The sequence below is a fragment of the Dipodomys ordii genome, unplaced genomic scaffold (genome assembly GCF_000151885.1).
Source record: "Dipodomys ordii isolate 6190 unplaced genomic scaffold, Dord_2.0 Scaffold51, whole genome shotgun sequence".
Classification (NCBI taxonomy): domain Eukaryota; kingdom Metazoa; phylum Chordata; class Mammalia; order Rodentia; family Heteromyidae; genus Dipodomys; species Dipodomys ordii.
In genome coordinates this window covers 6,683,811-6,699,035 of record NW_012267267.1, presented here as the reverse complement: position 1 = coordinate 6,699,035, position 15,225 = coordinate 6,683,811, and the positions used below count along the sequence as shown (strand labels likewise).

The 15,225-nt window shown below is 36.4% G+C and overlaps 2 protein-coding genes across 2 annotated transcripts in view; both read left to right on the top strand.

The window, feature by feature from the left end:
* Wdr78 (WD repeat domain 78) overlaps positions 1-1,471 on the top strand; it is a 62,665-nt gene extending 61,194 nt beyond the window's left edge. Inside the window, exon 16 of the mRNA XM_013020504.1 lies at positions 1,439-1,471. Coding sequence (XP_012875958.1) covers positions 1,439-1,471 — 33 coding nt within the window. The remainder of the gene's footprint in view (positions 1-1,438) is intronic.
* A 6,869-nt stretch (positions 1,472-8,340) lies between these two features.
* Insl5 (insulin-like 5) lies at positions 8,341-11,994 on the top strand. Its single transcript, XM_013020573.1, has 2 exons — positions 8,341-8,515; positions 11,762-11,994. Exons 1-2 carry the CDS (start codon positions 8,341-8,343, stop codon positions 11,992-11,994), a joined length of 408 nt encoding a protein of 135 aa, XP_012876027.1.
* The last annotated feature ends 3,231 nt before the right edge of the window (positions 11,995-15,225 follow it).

Here is a 15,225-nt window from a genome sequence, read left to right as displayed (position 1 = left end):
AACAAAGGAGGAGGCTACAATGCTTGATAAGAAATGTACTCATTATCTTGCCCATGTAATTGTAACCCCTCTGTACAGTATTTTCACAATAAAAAAATTTAAAGTTATTAGACTTACTTAAACTAAAATCTTTATAATAGATTCTACCAACATTTAAATCTGCTCTCTTTTTTTTCCTTTTCTTTTTTGTATGCCATTTGTAGGGCTTGAACTCAGGTTCTGGGCACTGTCCCTGAACTTTTTTGCTCAAGGCTAACTCTATTACTTGAGCCATAGCTCCACTAATGGCTGTTTTGATACTTAATTGGAGATACGTATCTCATGGAGTTGCCTGGGCTGGCTTTGAACTGTAATCATCAGATCTCAACCTCCTACGTAGCTAGGATTACAGATATGAACCCGTGGTACCTGGCTAAATCTTCTACTTTCTAAGTTCCATTTTCCAGAACTTACAACTATGCAGTTGTTAGTTTGATGAAAAAAATTGATTCTAATATCCAAATTTGAGCCTAAATTTAATCCACTTAGATTTGAATGCTGGAACAACAGATCTTTGGTAGACTATGTGGCAAACAAAAATCATAATATCAAACATCAGACTTGCATTGTTTAAACAGCATTGCGTTGTTTGATCTGAAATACATCAAGCCTCCCTTCTCTGTATGCTTAGAATCTACTCTGACCATTAAGCCCAAACTTACAGGGATGTTTACCAAGAAAGTTCAAAGTCTTTGATCTGTAAGCCATACCAGTATGCTACGTTTTGAAGGGTTCTAGAGGTGTTGTGAAGAGTTGTGAGTACAGATCACTAACAGGCAGTTCCATGCATTCTGTAGTCCTAGATTTGTTAGCTGATACCATAAGACATATGGCCTGATCTGCAAAGCATTATGGACAGAGAAGAGAGAGTAACAGATGTGAAACTCACTAAACTCTCTAGAAAAAACTGTGTTTGTGTATATACATTCATATGCACATATACATGTGTGTATATTTATATATGTGTATATGTAATCATATATGTATATGGATTGTTGAATTGAAACCCTTTGTACAACTACCTTTTTTTTTTTTGTCAGTCATGGGGTCTGAACTCTGGGCCTGGGCACTGTCCCAGTATATGTATTCAGACAAACACAGGCTAAAATTGGAATCTGTGCAGAAGTGAGAACTACCTTTATAAGTACTCACTACACCACAGTCTCTGTTTCTTTGAAACTATCATTTAAACAAAATCAAGGACATTTTTAGATCATTTGAGACTTTAGATCAGGTTATAGGGATTATAAAATTTTACCCTAAGTCATCATGACTATCTTTGTCTTTCTGAAAGACTGAAATATCAAAATACTTTGTGTATGAAAATAAAAGTTACTTTAACTGAATAATTATGTTCCTTTTTGAAGTTTAAAATTTATTTTTACAATTTTCTTTTCAGGTCCTGGAAAATGCACCTTTTAAAAAAATTTAGGGGGGCTGGGAAAGTGGCTCAGTGGTAGAGTGCTTACCTTGCATGCATGAGGCCCTGGGTTCCATTCCTCAGCACCACATAAGCAGAAAAATCCAGAAGTGGCGCTGTGGCTCAACTGGTAGAGCACTAGCCTTGAGCTGAAGAGCTGAGGGACAGTGCCCAGGCCCAGAGTTCAGACCCCATGACTGACAAAAAAAAAAAAAGGTAGTTGTACAAAGGGTTTCAATTCAACAAGTCAGATTTTGAGTACAATGTATCCTGATCAATGTCAATGTCCTGCTTTGTGACTACTATAGATGTATTCTGTCAATGTCATCCATGAACAGGTGATCTTAAAGTGCTGAACTTCTTACAAGTTCTCCCCATCGATCTCATAGTCTTAAATGATTCTCCCATGGATGTAGATTTGCACAAAAGAGTTTATCTTTCACCTGGAAATTTCAGAATTACAACAAAGATATCACTTTGTTCTACAAAAGCATAGAACATAGGTAGTTAGGACATGAACCACATAGCTTTCACATAAAAGGAAACATGGGGCTGGGAAGGTGGCTCAGTGGTAGAGCGCTTGCCTTGCATGCATGAGGCCCTGAGTTCGATTCCTCAGCACCACATAAGCAAAAATTAAAAAGCTGGAAGTGGTGCTGTGACTCAAGAGGTAAAGCACTAACCTTGAGCTGAAGAGCTGAGGGATAGCACCCAGGCCCCACGACCGGACCAAAAAAATAAAATAAAAGGAAACATGGACTCTCCTCAGGGATGGGCATAGGGAAAAGAGAGAGTTCCATGGATTCACATGAAAGAAGATACCTGTGTCTTGCTTCTGAAAAAACCTCTTCCATAAAGTAGTATGACCTAGGAGAAAATACAGTCAACTTTGAAAAACACTTCCCCGTGGAACCAGTAATGTGTAGAAGCTGCAAAGAGCTATTAAACTGCAGAAGCAGGCACTGGTGGAAGGGCCTTGACAGATTAAGATGCTAGGATTGTATCCAAAGGGAAAGGGAAAGGAAGAAAAATAAGCCAGAGTTAGGCTGATATTCACTTGCTGCTTTAGCTGAGAAGAGACCTGAAATCAGAAATTAAATTGAGTTAAAGAAAATAAGTTATATTTCTTGAGTAACTGAGTTTCCAAACAGATTCATACCTGCTATACTGAAAGTTTGTGTCATTTTATTTTATTTTTATTTTTTTATTGTGAAAATATTGTACAGAGGGCTTACAATTACATGGGCAAGATATTGAGTACATTTCTTATCAAGCATTATAGCCTCCTCCTTTGTTTCCCCTTCCCATCCCTTCCCATCCTCCCCCCCATACCCCCCCACCAAAGTTGTAAAGTTCATTTCTGTCATCATTTTCTTAGTGTCTTCCTCCTTCCTATACTGTAAGCTCTTTCAGAGTAGGGATTATGTGTTTTTCTCACCATGAAATTACATATTTGTTGAATGAATTATTAAGTTATAGGTGAATTGTAGTCTCACTTGCCCTTTATATACAATTAATATCATGCGTGTCATTTTCCTAATAGTTTAAGGTTAAAACATTTTAACTGTAGACTATATAGAGGACATAAAATCAGACGGCAAGGTTGGTAAACATAATTGTAGCTTTCCTTGTTGATAAAGTCAATTTCCCCCCTAAGACAAAGAACAAAAACTAATCAGTGATCGCATTTGGTGTGAACACTGTTGTTATTTCTTGAGTCTATATTTTCCCCAGCCATATAAGGAACAATGTATCTCCAAAGTAAAGCACTTCCAAAGTACATATACATTAGTATTCAAAAATGGCAATTTCCTTCTAACCGCCTCAAGAGCTATGTTTCCAGGATTTGGTCTTTTAAGAACCTTTTTGCCCTTCATGGCTCTCTCTTGCTTCCAAGGACACAGACTACTGACCTCATTTGTTCCTTCACAACAGCATTTAGGCCTTGTGACCTGTTTGCTCAGGATTTTGTTCAATATTCAAATCTGTCCTCCAGCCCATAGAACATTTACAAGGCTATCAGTCCTCATTTCCTGGAACTGCTCTATTCATTTGGTGATAAAACTAAAAGGCCTAGAGTTTACATGAAACTAATTTCTGGGTTAAGCAGAAAGTGCAGTGTGTACGCCAAGTTGGAACATATAAAACATTGTGATGGCTCTTATAAAAATGAACACTACATTTAAAAAATGAACAAGATATTTATGTAACATTAAGAACCACTAAATTATCCTTCATGAAATATGTATCTTCTTTAATAAGTAATTGATGAAAAGATATAGCACCATTACCTAGGAAAGCAAAGGATTCTAGAATGGGATCCATCAAAACTCACTGATAATAATTTGATTGAGTTTTCAAATTAGTACACTTATTTTGATTATCTACTCTTTATTCACTTAATCTGAGAGTCCAAAGAAGATATTAAAAAAACTTTTTATGTCCATACAAACTGGTCCCTCTGTTTATTATTGTTTTTAAGATATATTTCAATACACATAAGTACACATAACCTTTATATACACACACCACATCTTTATTTTTGAATAGCATTCAAGTTGATTTTACATCTTGACTATTGTGAATAATGCTGAAATGAATATGAGAGTTAAGATATTTCTTTTAAGATATGATGTCATGTCTTTTGCATATATATAATAGAAGTCCTAGATCATATGGATATATATATATATATACACACATTCACATATATTCATATATATGTACTTAGTTTTGGAGGAAGATGTATGTTTTCAGCAATAGCAGTACCAATTTATATTCTAATAAGCATGCACAAGGAATTCCTTTCTGCATGCTTGCCAACATTTGTTGTCATTTTGATAATAGCCACCCTAACTTGTAAGGTAGCATTTCATTGTGGTTTTGATCTGTGTTCTCCATAATTGGTGATGCTATTTATATATCTGCTGGCCATTCTTTGCCTTCTTTGGAAAAATGTTTATTTGGGTCCTTTCCTATTTTTAATATTTTTTTGGTATTGAATTTTATGTTACTAATTTCAATTCTTTTTCATAAGACATCAAAAAACTACTGCATGAGTGGCAAGTTTAACCCACAAGGTTATGTGAAAAATTGTGAAAATAAATTTTATTTCAATATCCAATCCACATGTAGAAAAAGTAGACCAAATTTAAAGAATAGATGAAAAGAAGTTTCAGCATGTATAAAGGCCTGAATAGAGCAAGAAGTTATGGAATTACATTTGTCAAGTATTTGTTATTGCTGCTGTATTTATAATTTGGGAGTATCTAGAATGACTGGATCTAAACAAATAGAGAGAGGCTAGATCATGAAATATCTTGTACCTTGTGTTAAAGAGATGCAAATTTTTTTCTTGAGGGGAAATAAAAGTCTTGAGGGAGATGTCAAAGGTGGATAATAATCACATGTTTTAGAAAGACTATCCTGGGCAGCTAGAAAATGGACTTATATCAAATGGACTTATTTGTGAGGCCATTGCAAATGAAAGTTGAGGTCATGATAGAGGGAATAGAGGGCAATGAGCAAACCATAGAGAACTTTAGAAGGTAGAACTGATGACATGATGATTTAAGGGATATTAGTGGATAGAGAAAGCTTTAGTCAATGGAGAATTGAGTGGGAAGAGGGGGTTGTAAATGACTCCCAGAAAGTTTGATGAACATGACTGAAGTTCCCACTGAAAGTATAGAATATTAGCTAGCTTCATGTTAGAAAATATCAACAAACTCATATTTCCTAATGAATTGATACATAGTGATCTCATAATTACCAACATAAAATAATTACATGTAATACGCTCTAATTTATCAATGTTATAATTCCAGTTTACCTTAAGGGATCATGTGGAATATTGCAAAAGGAAAAAATAGAAAGAAAATCAAATTACATGTTAAGTACTTTTTCATAGTCTCATAGAATATAAATATTAAATCTCAAGCACTTTAACACTGAGGACAGTAGGCATTATTTGTTGGAACTATTACCATTATAATTCCTTTCAATGATCAACCTTTTGAAAGCTCTTTTTGTGCTAGGCTCTGATCAGTACTCTGCATCAATTAATCCTTACAACTACCCTAACAAGAGTCAGAGCAATTAACTATATTTTACAAACGAAGAAACGGAGACTCAAAGAGACAGTAAGTATATTGCCTTTGGTCACACAGACTTAGATCTTATTTTCCAAATCTGATGCCAAGACAATATTTACAATTTGTGCCAACTCACCTAAACTCCATCTACTGGGCATTCTGTGTCTATACTTGTTCCTTGATAAACAGCATATAAGAGATACATGTACTGATTCTGATATCTGGTTATTAAAGGATTTTTGGCTCATAACATTACTTCTTTATATACACTAACTCATTCCAGCTTTCAAGAACTCCAATTTCAACATAACATGATAAAAGAAAGATAATTTTACCCTCCCAGATGGAGAAACTAAAACAGGAGGAAAATTACATACTGCTATAGTCTGTGTGCTTATGTTCCTACCAGCCTAATATTGAAACTGTTCACCTCCAGAGTACTGGTAATAGCAGAAGAGGCCCTTGTGATGATCCAATCATCAAGATGGGGCCCTCATGACTGAGATTAGTGTTCATATATATGTATATATATATGTACACACACACACACACACACACACACACACACACACACACACACACACACATATAGCTTACTCCTTCTGCCATATGAGACTACAGTGGGAAACAGTAGTCTACCACAGTAGAGAACCTTCACCAGAACTGGATCTTCCTGGCATTCCATCTTGCAATTTCCAGCCTCTACAATTATGAGAAATACAAATTGTTGTTGTGTATGTTACATAGTCTCTGATATTTTGTTAAAGCAGACTGAATGAATTAAGTTATATTAAAAACCAACTGATTGAGATACAGACTAGATAAGGAAGAAAAGTCGTGTGAACCTTGAAACAAAATACTTCCGTTAGGTGTAGAAACCACAAATTGGTCAGTTAAGAGACAGGAGGACAGGAGGATTTGTTTTCATGTTGATTGTCCTCTTTCCTTGGACCTTGAAGTATGAGAAAGGAGTGATATTTGTGGGCCTAAGAGAAGAAACTTAAATACTAGACTGGGTTTTATAATGTCCATCATGGTTTTTGAGGCAGGAATAACATAATCAGATAATTATAGCAAGACATAGTTTTTCAAGTTCAGAACAGCTTTTAAGCAATCCAATCCAACTCTCAATTTACAAATGAGGAAAAGTCCCCAAAGTTGACATCATTGTCGTTACCTGCTGTGTGTAGGCATGTGCAGGCAACTGACCAGATTGGTTTCCTTGCCTCCATGTAGCCACAGACTGAGATTAGGTCTTGGTGGTCTTCCCTTTGCATTTCAAATTAAGACGAACACTGATGAGACCATAAAACTTGGCAAGAAAGGTTTCTAGGTTGAATCTGGAGGGATCGGTGAGGGTAATCATAGGTTTTACAGTTCCAGAATATACTTGAAATGAGGGAGGGGATAACAAGTTTGACAAGAAATGTACTCACTATCTTACTAAGGTAACTGTAACCCCTCTGTACATCACCTTGACAATAAAATAAAAATAAAAAATAGTCTTGAAAAAAAGAATATATCTGACATGTAACGTAACTACCTTTCTAGTTCAGCTGTTTGGGATTATGGATTCAGTTTCATTATAACATAAATGCCCACAGAGATATGCATAGCCAATTCATAGATGGAGGGTAACAAGGAAGAGTCTAGTTAGAGACATTCTTCTGAAATTTGAAGAGAAGGTAGCTTGTCTAGTCTATTCTGATGGTGAGGAAAGAATGTAACCAACAATTACAGAGTACTGATTTTGTCAGTGTGATATGTAATTTTTTATGATCAACGCTATTAGTTTCTACTATCCTTGAACTTGACAAAACAGAGACATTTCAATAACTTATTTAACATTATAGATCTGGTAACTAGAAAACACACGATGATATGCAGTGTTACATATGATTTCTTGCCAGGTGTGGGTGGCTCCAGCCTGTAATCCTAGCTACTCAGGAGACTGAGATATGAAAATCGAGATTCAAAGCCAGCCCGGACAGGAAAGTCCTCGAAACTCTTAATCTCCAATAAACCATGGAAAAACTGAAAGTGGTGCTGTGGCTCAAGAGGTAGAGCACTTGCCTTGAGCTGAAGAGCTGAGGGACAGCACCCAGACCCATAGTTTAAGCCCCATGACTGACAACAACAACAAAAAGTATGATTTCTCATTGCTTTAACACGTGTGTGTGTGTGTGTGTGAACAACAACAAAAAGTATGATTTCTCATTGCTTTAACATGTGTGTGTGTGTGTGTGTGTGTGTGTGTGTGTGTGTGTTTTAGGGGAAGGGGTTTTGAATACAAACCCAAGACACTATTCATGCTCTACCACTAAATTACATCCCTAGATGGTGATTTTAACACTTATAAAAACCCTCATCAGATGGGTTTTACCATTCTAGATAAATGGTTATTGTGTTCAAAGAGTTTAAAATGTGCTCTGTGTTCATTAGTGGCAAAGTGGCAAGGGCAAAGTGAGGACTGAAACTCATATTTAGCAGCTTCCACAATCCTTGAGTTTCTGTGATGCCTCAAGGAAAATGCCTGTTTATTGCCTCACAAATTGTGTAAGTAAGTGTGTAAGTAAGGTGTTCAGAAGTGACTGAATCACAGGCAATCCTCATAAAAGCACATTATCAAAACTCCATACTGTAGTGTATGTACTTAGTAAATATTGTTAAAATAAAGTCCTCACCAATAAAACATCAGCACAGTTAGTATAAATTGGTCAAGGCAACTTCAGAATGTGAGCGAGCAGTATTCACCAGATACCAGATTCTCACTCGATCCTCAGCAAAATGAAAGTCTCCCTCTTCACTTTATTTCTATTCTCTGTCCTCCTTGCCATCTCAGAAGGGAAGAGTGAGAAGACAGTGAGGCTCTGTGGCCTAGAGTACGTGAGGACAGTCGTCTATATATGTGCAAGCTCCAGGTGGAGAAGACGTCTGGAAGGAACCCCACAAGTAACACAAGGTAACTGAACTCATGTGTCCCCTTTATAGGTTCCTGTGTGTTTCTTTCACTTTCAAAGCTCTTATTTATTTGTCTTGCTTATTTATTTATGTGTTTATTTTTGGTAGTGCTGAGGTCTGAAGGCAGGACTTCAAGCTTGCTGGGCCAAAGCTCTACACATGAGCTATACCATCCGCCCCTTCTACTTCTTTTTAAAAAATTATTGTTTTAGGAACCATTTCTCTAAGAAATAGAAAGCCATTTGCATTTTAATTTAGAAGATTAATGATCAAAATTAACTGAAAGTGGCTTGGGAAAGAAATGAGAAAGCTACCTTTCAAATGACAAAGGTCTGTGTTCTTTAATCTTTCACATCATTTGACTTCACGGTTGCTTCCTTGAGCTCAGCCTCTATGACAGGTACTATGGAAGACAGAGATGTAGATGATGGGATCCATGTTAAACTAGCAAGATTTCCCCCTAGGGATAATCATAATTATAGAACATAATGAGTTAAAATCCGGGTCGATATTAAATAAGGATCGAAGGAGGAATGACTTTTAACTGAGAACAAATTTAAGTACCAGACAGGTTCATGTGCAATATTTCATTCAACTTTCTGATAAAGATCCTGTGAAGTAAACAATATAATTATCACTTACTATTTTACCAAGGAGAAAACTGTTTGCCCAACTGGCCAGCAGTGAGGCAAGGAAGCAAGCCAGGTCTCTCTGACTTCCAGAGCCACACTGCATCCCAAGAGAGGGGAAGGTGGCAATGAATGACTGCATTGAAGAGCCGATATTAACAGAGACCCTGAAGCATCTGTAAAATTAGAGAGTTGTGAGGGGTATGGTAAAGCAGAATGGAGTTCTAGGTGTAAGAATTGTCTGATCGGAATTTTGAAGATGAAAAAGAATTTCGGTAATAGTGATGGAACAAACTTATTTTTTTTCTTTTAGTTCACAAAACTTAAAACTTTGATTAGGATTCTTTGTGCTAAGCCTGTATTAGTGTGAGGTTACATTTATGGCTCTTTTTATTATTATGTAATTATACAAATAGGTTTTAATTCCATCAGTCAGATGATAAGTGCAATGCATCTTGATTAATGTATATATCTTTTTGTTGTTGTTGTTGGTTGTGGGGCCTGAACTCTGGGCCTGGGCACTGTCCCTCAGCTCTTCAGCTCACTTGAGCTACAGCGCCACTTCCATTTTTTTCTATCTAGGTGGTGCTGAGGAATCAAACCCAGAGGCTCGTGCATGCAAGGCAGTCACTCTACCACTGAGACACCTTCCCAGCCCCTATCTCATTTTTTAATTGGCACAAATGTATATATTCACTGTCAAATATGATAGAACGGTGTATAGAAATGGGTTTCTAAAATGAATATTGGATGCATTGTGGCATAGCTAATTCAAGCAAACATCTCTTACTCCACATATCACTTTATTGGGATAATAATAGAAAGTCTACTTTCTTAGCGATTTTAAGAATAGTGTTATTATTAACTCTAGTCATCATCTTGTTCAATAGATCTCTCGATAGATCTTCTTAACCTAGTGATCAACATTTCCCCAGTGCCTCTATTCCTACCCTAGTTCCACATAATCACCATGTTCCTCCTTCCCTTTGTGAGTTCAACTTCTTCAATTCTACATATGGTTGATATCATGCCATGTAGCCTTTGTCTTTTTTTAAGCTTTTGCTTAGTTTAAGATTCTGTATTAGTAATTGATTGAATTTGCTATGTTTTATAATAAAATTGTTAAGAACTGATAACATACTAAACATCACAGCACTATATATGATTTAAGGTTTTCAATCTATCTTAAAATAATTTTAGCAAGCAAAATATTTTAGAAAGTTACCCACATTTTTCACATTTTGGCAGACTAATGTCTTGGTATATGATGAAATGGTCATTATCACTTTACCACTGAGGTTACTATTAGTAGATCTTAACAGAAGTAAAAAGTTTCATAAGCTTAAACTTAAATTTTCATTATTACTGGAAGTTGGACTGAGGGCCTTGTAATTGACAAGGCAAGTACTTTACTGTTTGAACCACACATCCCCATACCATACCAGTCAACCCTTTGAATTTATTTTCAAAAAGGGTCTTATGTTGGTACCTGAAAAGTCCTGGGTAATGATCTTCCTATTTATATCTCTTCTGAAGCTGTAATGGTAGGTGTATACCGCCATGCCCAGACTATTGGTTGAGATGGGGATCTTGTTAACTTTTTGCCTGGGCTGGCCTCAAATTGTGATGTTCCTCATCTCCACCTCCCAACTAACTGGGATTACAAGTGTGAACCACTGTGCTCTGCCATGGGTTTTTAATTTTAAGAGAGTAAGTATAATTTACCATATTACCACTGATTTCTGGAATAGCAAATCAAAATGCATTTGAAAAAAATATATTTGGAATTTCTCTGAAGCATATGGGGCAGTGAAATGGTGTTTACAAGTCTATCTTTTTGAAAGCAGTGAAATCAAAATACTATTTATTAAAACTTTCACAAATTTTCAGTGTTTTCCTATACATTGTTTGTCTGCTCAATTACTGGTTTACCAGTATTAAATCATCTAATTTTTCTTGGTAATTGTTAGTGTATTAAGGCACTGACAAGTAAGTTTTAAACTAAAAGTTAAAGATACATATTTGTGGATGGTAGGAACATACAACACAGACAAAAAACAGTGTGATCGATGTTTTATTTTCAGATACAGAGGTCCGAATTTCTACCTCTGGGCTGGGGTCATAGCTCAAATGGTATAGTGCCTTTCTAGTAAGCTGGAGCTTGCTCTCCAGCCCCAGTGCTGTCCTCTAAAAATAAATAACAACATATCTCTCATATCCTTTCTTACTGATCATCTTTGCAAGGCATGTACAGTGTTGATTTTTGCTTATAGCATGTAACTACTACCTTCAGAAGCTGCCGGTTATGGAGCAGAGGAGCCGGTAGTAGAGTCATACTGTGGTTCCAACCCTTAGTCAGGATTGCATGCCATTAACACTGACTTTTCTTTACATTCAAGTTTCCCCTTCTGTAAAATGAAAAGTGCACATGACTGAATTCTTCTGAAAATCTCCTTGAAATCATATCAACATTAAAAAAAATCATATGTAACATTGTTCCATTTCAGAAATTGAACTCCTTTCTCCAAGAGTAGAACATGGTTGCTGCCTTCCTTGTCAGAACTTTCTAATACATATTTATTATTATTATTATTATATGTATATAATCTTTCATACAGCAGAGAGAAGAGATCTCTTTCACCTCGGAACTAGACATGAAGCCTCAGGAGAAGACATAGCATACAACCTTCCCAAGGAGGATTTCTCAGGAGAGAAGTACAACCATGACAGACAGATAACCCCAAAAGAGCTTTGGGAGTCAAAGAAGCATTCGGTGAAGTCAAGACAAGATTTACAAACTCTCTGCTGCATTGAAGGCTGTACCATGACTAATCTGAGCACCCTATGTTGAGACAAGACCAAATACCAGCCAATTGCAGAGCTTTAGCATATGTTTAATCACAGGGCCTGTGTGCTCTGACACCTAGATTCTATCACTAAACGATGGCATTTCCTCCCCTAAAAATGTGGATCAGTGGCTGGCTAAATCTACAGTGAAATCTTAGCTCCTTTTTCCCTTGGTAAATGTTCTTTGCTTTTCAAATTCTAATGCTTTGCACGATCACAATAAAAACGCCAGAAACCAAGCTCCTTGTGATGTTTTCCTTTAAAAAAAATTGTCAATAGCTTTTCAACAGTAAATTGCAGATGGCAGGAAAACCTAAAAACATTCACATACAAGGCAAACAAAGTCAGCTGTTATTTTATCATCCAGAAATAACTAGTCATTCTTAATTTCAGGGCTACTATGTATCATTACTGAAAATTTAAACATTGTGCTCACTCTAAACAAAGTAGTCTTCTGAAAAGATCTAGAGTACCTAATCAATATCTCCTACTAACATCCAACCATCTACCATTCTACTGGAGAACAGTTGGGGTCAAAGACATAGCAATCATTTCCCATCAACAGCAGAAACTCTGAGCAATGTTTGAGTAATATGCTCCTTCTGTAGTCTGGGTGGCAGTAAATCAATGAGGATGGAATAGTACTTTATCATTGTTTTACAAGTGAAGAAACTGAAGGCTCAGTAGAATTAGGTAAATGTGTCCAAAGTCATATAGCTATGTGTATGACAATACATTTAGGATTGACTTATACTGATAATCACTGATTCCTGAACTGCACCTGAAAATGTCCAAAGGGTAACTAAAAGCAGATGAGAGGTTGACATTCCTGTCTCTGCTTTCTGTCTATGCCCGTTTTATCTCAGATCCAATTCTCTCCTGCAATCATTTTGCAGCAGCCGTGGAATCCAGGCAGGACAGAAGTGATGGCCAAACATCCTGTGAAAGAAGATGAAAATTCCCTCTGGCAAGCAATGCTTACTCTCTTACTGTGTAACAAGGCCCCACCTGACTAAGCCTGAGCTAGAAGACCACATCTCTGACTGCTGGCCACACCTGTGCTCAGGACTCTTTAGTAGTGATGCATGTCTCTTGCCCATCTTCTCCCAATTCTTCCTCTATTTAAAACTAAAGCGCAGGACTGTACTGTAAAGAGGGATTGAAATGCTCACTTTGCCTCTTACTGTGGTATGCTCATGCTGAATTAATATACCTTCTTTCTATGTCTTTTACCTCTCTCCCACTCTGTTTCTCCATCTCTGTCTTTCTGTCTCTGTCTCTCTATCTCTCTTCAACCTGCCCCCTGCAATACCCAATACCCAGGTTTGAACTCAGGAGCTTGCATATTGGGCAAAGCATTCTACCACTTAAGCCACACTCCCAGTCCTCCTGGAAATTCTTAGTTTTTAAGAGAGGAGGTTCTGAAACCAAATTTGGGGTTCCTATGAAAAGATATTCATGTCATTTGCTGTATCTGTGTTTATGAACAAAGACACACTGCCTTATTCATATATCATCCTATGCACTGACTCATCTCTTTGAGATTCACACCCAATTGCTGGGAAAAGAGTATGTATGTTTTTTTTTAATTTTATCTTGGAGTTTTATTTTGAAATAATCTTAAGCACGGGAATACAGAGCAATTTGAGACAATTTTACATCAACATGCAAAAGAGAAAAATTGGATTCCTACCTTGCACAATATAAGACAGTTAACTCTGAATGATCTCAGATAATTAACTCAGAATGGCTTATGTTTAACTTCTAAAACTATAAATCTTTGAAAGAAAACCTAGAGGCAATGTACATCACTTTGGATGAGGAAATGTTTCTTTTTTAATTATGACATACAAAGTTCAATTGGTAAAACAAAATAGGTAAACTGGACATTAGTAATATTATAAAGTTTTAATGTTTAAATGACAATTTTAAAAGTAAGACAGAAAACTCAAGAAAAAAATCAGAAAATGGGAGAAGATATTTGTAAACCGTGTATTGAGAGATTATGCATGTAAGGATTATTTTACAACTTTAAGTTGTAAGTAAGTAAGCCAACATTTGAATGGATAAAAATGTAAATAGATAATGCTACAAAGAAAAAAATATGAGATAGCCAAGCAGCTCATGATTAATCATTGCATCAGTAGATGGTACACACATGCAATGAATTTCTGGTAAAAGTTATAGCATACTCACTAGGATAGGTAAAAATTTTCAAGTCAAGAATAAAGCATCTGAGAGGCTGGGAAGGTGGCTCAGTGGTAGAGCGCTTGCCTTGCATGCCTGAGGCCCTGGGTTTGATTCCTCAGCACCACATAAGCCAAAAGAAAAAGCCGGAAGTGGCGCTGTTGCTCAAGTGGTAGAACGCTAACTTGGAGCTGAAGAGCTGAGGGACACTGCCAAGGCCTAGAGTTCAGGCCCCACAACTGGACCCCCCCCCAAAAAAAAGAATAAAGCTTCTGGGATCATATGCCAAATTTGAGCTCTCCAGTTTCTGATGTAAATATAAAATCCACTTTGGAAAAAATTTTTGGAAGATCCTCAAATTTGACACATAGAGTTACTATGAGCTTGTAATTTCATCTCCAGTCAGGAACAGAAGAAATAAAAATCAAGGAGCTGGAAACACTGCTTAAACAATAGAGCACTTGCCTCCTAGACACAAGACCCTGACTTCTGAATTCAAATCCCAGTACTATGAGAAAGGACAAGAAATAGAGGAAAAGAGAAGAGAGAGAGACTAGGAAACATATCTACAAGCATTCATGGAATTATTTGTCTGGCCTAATGCCAGAAAAATGATGACTGTATAAATATATAGGAATACTTCTAATCAATTCATACAATAAATATTATTCAGCCATAAAAAAGAGCCAAGTACAACATTGATGAGCTTTAAAAATATCATGTGAATAAAATAAAACAGCCACAAAATGCACATATTATATGGTTTGTATAGTTTCTTTATATGTGATATCTAGAATAGGTAAATCTACAGAGTGAGAAAATAAACCTTTGGTGACTATGGGCTTGGTACGGAGGAAGATAAGGAGAGACAGGAATGAATTCTATTGGGATAAGATATCTACAGATAGAAGACTAGGTCAAAATGTTCAACTTTGTTTCCACAATTCGGAGTTGTACATTTTATGAGTGTGAATTTTTTTTAATTTTATTTCTTTTTATTTGTGAACATACTGTACAGAGGGGTTACAATTACATGGGCAGGATAATG